We start from the raw sequence: 6,742 nt of genomic DNA on the forward strand, positions 1-6,742 counted from the left end.
ACACACACACACACACACACACACACACACACACACACACACACACACACACACACACACACACACACACACACACACACACACACACACACACACACACACACACACACACACACACACACACACACACACACACACACACACACACACTGCGCCGATCAAACATGCACGGGCACAAAAACCTGCGGGGCAGAACAACTGTTTGCTTTTATCAAGCAAGTGTTCGGATTGCTCCGGTCGCCGCCCGTTTCTTGTAAGCAAACTCCGCAGCAAACATCAAGTATACGAGAGTACACACAGACGCACACAGACACACAAACACACACACACACACGACGGCCGGCATAAAGACGCACAGCTCATGGCGGCAGGTGCTGTTGGTCGTCTGACGCCATCGTCGCCTCGCATGAGCGGAAAAGGGTTAACGCCCGCCCGCAGTCCCTCCCTCCCGCCCGCGCCACCCTCCTCCCCCTCCCCACCGCCGCTAGCGGTACATCGCTAACAGTAACATATAGGTATATATAGGTAATACATAGGCAATATATAGGTAACATATAGGTATATAGGTAACATATAGGTATATATATGTAACATATAGGTAATATCAGGGGTTAATAATGACAAATTTGTCATTTACGATTGTAATTTGTCATTATTAACCCCTGGTAATATATAGGTAACATATAGGTAACATATAGGTAACATATATAGGCATGTAGGTAATATAGGTAACATAGCTAGTAGTAGCGCGCTACTATTACACCTAGAATCCCGTGCACACGGTCTGACAACCCGTCACATGCGCGAGAGCGTTCTTGCTAATTGGATGAGCAATTAATTTGCCGAGAGTTTTAACTGTCGCACTGCGCCGACAGTAGGTCGACAGCAGACGGGAGGCAGAACGAATCGACGACAGACGCCGGGACGTCAAGCCGCCGCATTTACCTCGCACATCTGTGTTATATTGCTCCCCCTGGCGGACATTATATCGCGCGCGGTGCGGGGCGTTTGTTGCGCGCGAAGCAATTTCCATGTTCAACCACAAGCTTGCTAAGAAAAGACTGCAGCCAGCGTAAACCTGCAATATTCACGCCCAAAATATGCCAATTATAACCACCCAGGCACTAGATCTGATATAGACACACGCACACACGCACGCACGCATGCACGCAGCGCACGCACGCACGCACGCACGCACGCACACACAAATACACACGCACACATGCACACACATATATATATATACATACAGGCGAGGATAAAAGACGCCACACCCTACTCGCAGAGCGACGTGGCTGATCAAATCTTTCACATTGCTTACCTGCCCCCTCTCGACCACTTACTAGTTACCACCCCCTATATATACAGCCACTACGTTTTATTGTTAAATCCTAGTCGCTGAGTTATTTCTGTAATAATTTAGGCTATTACGTCTCCTCGAGAAAATTATTGGCTTATTAAGCTGCCTATAATTAAATCCGATTGAAGCAAGCATACAAAGGCAGACAGCGAGAACTATACACACGCACACACACACTATATATATATATATATATATATATATACATATATATATATATATATATACGCGCATGTATTTCTTGAACAGATAAAGAAACTGAGCCGACAACGTTTTTCCGTAAGGCTGCACCAGCTGGACTATTTCGCACGAGTGAAGTTCTACATACTTGACAGTGTCAATGGCATATAATGTCATCAGTGTTACCAGGAGTGAATAAAAACAACTTGTGTTTTCATTCACTCCTAATGTTATGTTATTTCGCCATTCTCACGGCATGACATCGCTACATGAGTTATTATTACAATGCAACAATGACAGACAGAATAAATACGCCTATGTTGCGATACAGCGCTCCTCCTCCTCCTCCTCCTCCTCCTCCTCTTCCTCCTCATCCTTATGCTAAGTGGTAAGAAGGTAAGTGATAATATCCACTGTGAATATAGCCGCCATTTATAATGATAAATTACAATGTAACATTCTTTTTACAGCTCACACATTTTTAGTGGGTAGCTATTGATATAACGGAGCATATCGTGGAATATTTGCACCTACTGTTTCTTTTTTTGGGTTCATCCCTGAAGGCACTCACTACTTTGCCACTATATCCAGTGCAGTGGACACCGACAAGTACGAGAACATAACATAACATATTTAAACAACTGCACGCTAAGGTAAACGAGATACGACACCCCCTCCTCAACCCCGTACGCTTCCGCAACATTTGTAATATATAATAACGGTGAATAACTAGACAAAAGAGGAGAATGTTGACCAATTACTGACAGAAGAACGCTTCGAGAGTATCGCTACGGAACAATGTTGGGGTTTCGTTTGCAACCACATTTTACTAGAGATCGGTCCACGATGATATAAGGTTCAATGCGAAGAGCATCTACTTTACCCAGTTAGAGTACAACCATTGGAAAACAATGAGTTCTAGTGATACTGAAAGAACATCGTACGGAAAGAACATTGGAGAACCACGGGAGAACATCTGAAGTTACAAAACCGAAGAACGTTTAGCAAATAGCAATGTACCGACTGAAAGAACATCAGAGAACCCCAGTGAAAGATCTTACGTTTCAAACCCGAGGGAAATTTAGCGAGGAATACACAGCCTGAAAGTACATCGAAGAGAGACGGACATAGCCAGGTGGCGGAAGGCTTTTCCCCGCGGAAAAAAAGAACCGCCACCGGAAATGGGAGGGATGCTAGTGAGATGGCCCGTGTGTAACCATGGTGACGCAGCGCGCAGACACGGGGGTACGATGTGTACGCGCGGATGGCCACCTGTCCCATTCACTCACCTTGTTTTTGCACGCTTCGGTTATACAATGAGGATCGGTGGCGCTCTCGTCCTACGGAAGAGATTCAAACGGTTACGAAAACAAGCAAGACTCGCGTCGCATACATTGAAACCCATAACCGTACGGCAGCGAAAGGCAAATACGGCGATTAATTCAAAAGCATGGCCCGAAGAAGAGGCGCCTGTGATGTGCGGCGACAATGGAATTAGCATAGATATTCAAGTTTCGGGAGTGCTCAGTGTTGCCTCGGCGCTCAAAGGAAAGCACCATTACAAATTATCCCTCTTTAAACTGCTTAGAGTTAATGGTCGCAAAGCAAATACAGCCCACTGGTCAACCTGGACCAAGGCCACCGTCGGACAATAGGCGGGCGGCTTGTGGCACCTGTCATTCAGTGTTTGTCTCATGCGCCAGGCCGCCACGTAGCGGTGCGCACGCGAACAAGGGTCCGAAACTACAATAGCGGAGCCCTCTGTTAGCAAAGTATCATTGTTATCGGATGCGCTGCTGCTGCTGCTGCTGCCGCAGCCGATAAACATTGGACATTGTGGCGTAAGCGCGAGTACATAAAGGACGGGCACGTACGCTACTGTCCGTGCGTTCACGTGGATGACATGCTGCGCGACAGCACGACAGCAGGGGGTGGGGTGCGGGAGGAGGAGGGGGTGGGGTGCGGGAGGGGAGGAGGGAGTGTGTTACGGAGCGGCCTTTGCTCGAATCATTCATTACTCACCAGCCGCAGCTGCAAAATTATTACGCTCGTAACAATAGCGGTGGAGCTGGATAATCCGTCAGATTTCTTCCTTATTGCGTTGAGCTGACGTGAGGCAGACTAGCGCACACTTACGGTGAGGAATCTACATTTATTGTCGGGGACGCGAACCCGTTATCAGGAATTTTTCATTATTTCCTCCCGAGATTATGTGCGGTGTACGAAATTCGAAAGCTCATATAATAATTTGATCACGTGAAAAGTTGGTTACATACTAGTGCGGTAGATTATTGTTGGGGGGGGGGAGTTACTGTGGCACAGGGAAAATCTCATTCCGTCTTCTACATCTGGGTGCACAATGACTCATACACAGCATGCGCACCAATTATATGCAAATACAATCACTACAAGAAAAGCCCATTGGTGTGGATTTACTATATGTTTTCCTTTTTAGAAAAGGTTTCGTTTAGAAATTGGACGACCTGAACCATAGCAATGACATGTAATTATATTTCTTAGATACTGTCGTGTATTTTATTATTTGCCGTATAAATTAAAATATAGTTATAACGTTGCTATTTCTAGTTATATATGCCAGCTTCCTAATTGCGACCAACTATCTCGCTCTCGCTTTTCGCTCTTCCCTCTCTCCCTCTCTATCTCTATCTCTATCTCTATCTCTATATCTCTCCCTCTATATCTATCGCTGTCTCTCTCTCTCTTTCTCTATCTCTCTCTCTCTCTCTCTCTCTCTCTCTCTCTCTCTCTCTCTCTCTTTCTCCCTCTCTGCGACCAATTTTCCAGTGATCAAATCCCGAAGCCGTCACATGAATGGACCAGGCACCTAATTATTCATTAGGCACGCACCAGTGATTAGAAACACGTAGGTAGGAATTAGCACCGAGCTAACTTCCTAGCTGCTTAAGGCGTTCCTGAGCCGTACCCACTGTTTAATCGCACCCCGTCATCAACGTGCTAATTGAATATTCTCGTAACGTCGTTTGCTCAGACCGTACAACATCTTTGTGCACAAGTAAGCAGGTTTCAGGACTAGCACGTAAACGTCAGCCCCTAGATGCATATACTCGCATACGCGGCTATTGTCCCATAGGCTGCACGTTAATGATCATAATATATATATAACATTATTACAATAACGAGTTAATATCGTTACATTATAATCAGTTGCTAATAGCAAATGCATTTACAGTGCGTGGGTCATTGCTAATTGCTAATTGCCCACTGCAATTGCCGTTACGTAAAAAAAGGTTATCCAATTTAATTTTTAAAGAATCTTAGAAGTACTTCATATAGAGTATTGCAATATCTGTTACGTTAATTGTACTTACTATTTATACAAGGACACATGCACGCACGCACACACGCACGCACACCCACGCGCGCGCCGTACGAGAACAAGTCCACATGAACTAGTAAGCTCGAGCCGATGCCATCAGCTGCTCCGCTGTCCGCAGCGGTCCACAGCGGCACCGCTGTGGTCGCCTGCCTCTACGACCTCCAGATAAACTCGCCACAGTGCATCGGAGAGCAGCTGTATATTCCTGGTGCATGCGCATGCCCCCGAGTCTCACCACCGCTATTAGACGCACTCAGACACACTCTCGGTGCAGTGACTCATACCGCCGCCGCGCAGATGTGGGACACCGCTTATCCGCCAGGATGCTGCTGCTGCGCACACCAGACGACGAGCTGCGAAGCATGGTCGATGCTGTAGGCACATATATATATATATATGGCTGCTGTGTATGTACTGCCGTGTTATGGTGTCCCCCCTTAACAGACCTATGACCTGAAGGTTGCCGTGTCTTCAGTATGAAACAATGTCTTAGCTCACGCACGTGCCGAATATTTCCCTGATTTCTGTGTTCTGTAGCTCCTCCACCCTAACGTGAAGTTCGCTGCGTCTACAGTATGCAGCAACGACTCAACTCATCTATAAATAAATAAGACACATCCGCCACATATGATAAGGGATATAATGAGGAATATAATATACTGTGTAGGTCCCTGATTTCTGTGTTTAACAGTTCTCTTCCATCAACTCTACCGTGAAAGCTGCAGTGTTTCAAGCATACAACAATGTCTTAACTGTTACTCATGACTGTGACTTTCCTAGATTCTGTGTCCCCCCTCCCACCTAGCTCTAGATTCTAGAACTATAGCCCTTCGCTCCGCGACAGGCCTGTGGCAGAGCGAAGAGCTATAATTCTAGAGCTACCCCCCACCCTGACCTGAAAGCTGAAGTATCTACAGTTTACAACGACGTCTTAATTCTCTTAAGTCTAAAATTGCCGAGGTTTACAGCACTAACACACGCCGAAGGATGACGTATTCTACAGCCCTCCCCCTACCTCAACATGAAGGATCCCCCGTCTTCTGTATGCAACAGTGTTCTAACCCCATATACGAGTCATAACAACCCCACCGTTATACTACTCGCAAATTCATGGAACACCGGAGTCACTCCTGGCGACGCCATGTTGTCATCGATGTTGTCACGTTGCAACATGCGTCCGTTGACACATCGACGTGTTGACGAGATGACATTTACTCGTAATGGCAAGAAAACCCTCAACGGTAATGCCATGCCGAATAGCAATCATCGACGCGGCCTTTGCGGACACACGCGCGCGCACGCAGACGTATGGAATTGTCGGCGAGCCCTAGGTCGCCCAGGGCAGCAAGCAGCAGCAGCAGCAGCAGCAGAAGCAGCAGCAGCAACAGCCGCCGCTCACTCAAGGTTTCTGCAATAATTACATAATCATCAGTCCCGCGATCCAAACGTCAGACGTACGGCGCATGCAACACTTGACAGGCTGCTGCTCTACTAGCCGTGCGTACGTGCTCGGAACCCCCGGCATACCCTCTCTTCCGCCGACGGATGCATACACGCCGCGAAAAAGGCCATCGCGAGGATTAATGCTAGCTGCATGCGGAGTGGAAACCTCCGCACATCCGTCCAGCATCCGATACTGCCTCCGGTGGCACGAGAGGCCTGCAATTAGGCGCGCATGGTCTGCTGCTGCTGCTGCTGCTGCTGCTGCTGCTGGCGACGTCATAAGATATTATTAGCGTCGCAACTGTGTGCAGCCACGGGGGGGGAGGACAGAACAGAGCATGCATTGTTCCGCAAAATCCAATCGCAATTGCGCATATATATATATATATATATATATATAT

At 47.2% G+C, this 6,742-nt stretch overlaps 1 protein-coding gene across 1 annotated transcript in view; it reads right to left on the bottom strand.

Annotated features, from left to right (window-relative positions):
* The window catches only part of LOC106810298 (amyloid beta A4 protein-like), a 111,762-nt gene that overhangs the window by 88,851 nt on the left and 16,169 nt on the right, over nucleotides 1-6,742 (bottom strand). Inside the window, exon 2 of the mRNA XM_014813606.1 lies at nucleotides 2,830-2,880. Within this exon, the coding sequence (XP_014669092.1) occupies nucleotides 2,830-2,880 (51 nt within the window). The remainder of the gene's footprint in view (nucleotides 1-2,829; nucleotides 2,881-6,742) is intronic.

Source organism: Priapulus caudatus, unplaced genomic scaffold (genome assembly GCF_000485595.1).
Source record: "Priapulus caudatus unplaced genomic scaffold, Priapulus_caudatus-5.0.1 Scaffold429, whole genome shotgun sequence".
Lineage (NCBI taxonomy): Eukaryota > Metazoa > Priapulida > Priapulimorpha > Priapulimorphida > Priapulidae > Priapulus > Priapulus caudatus.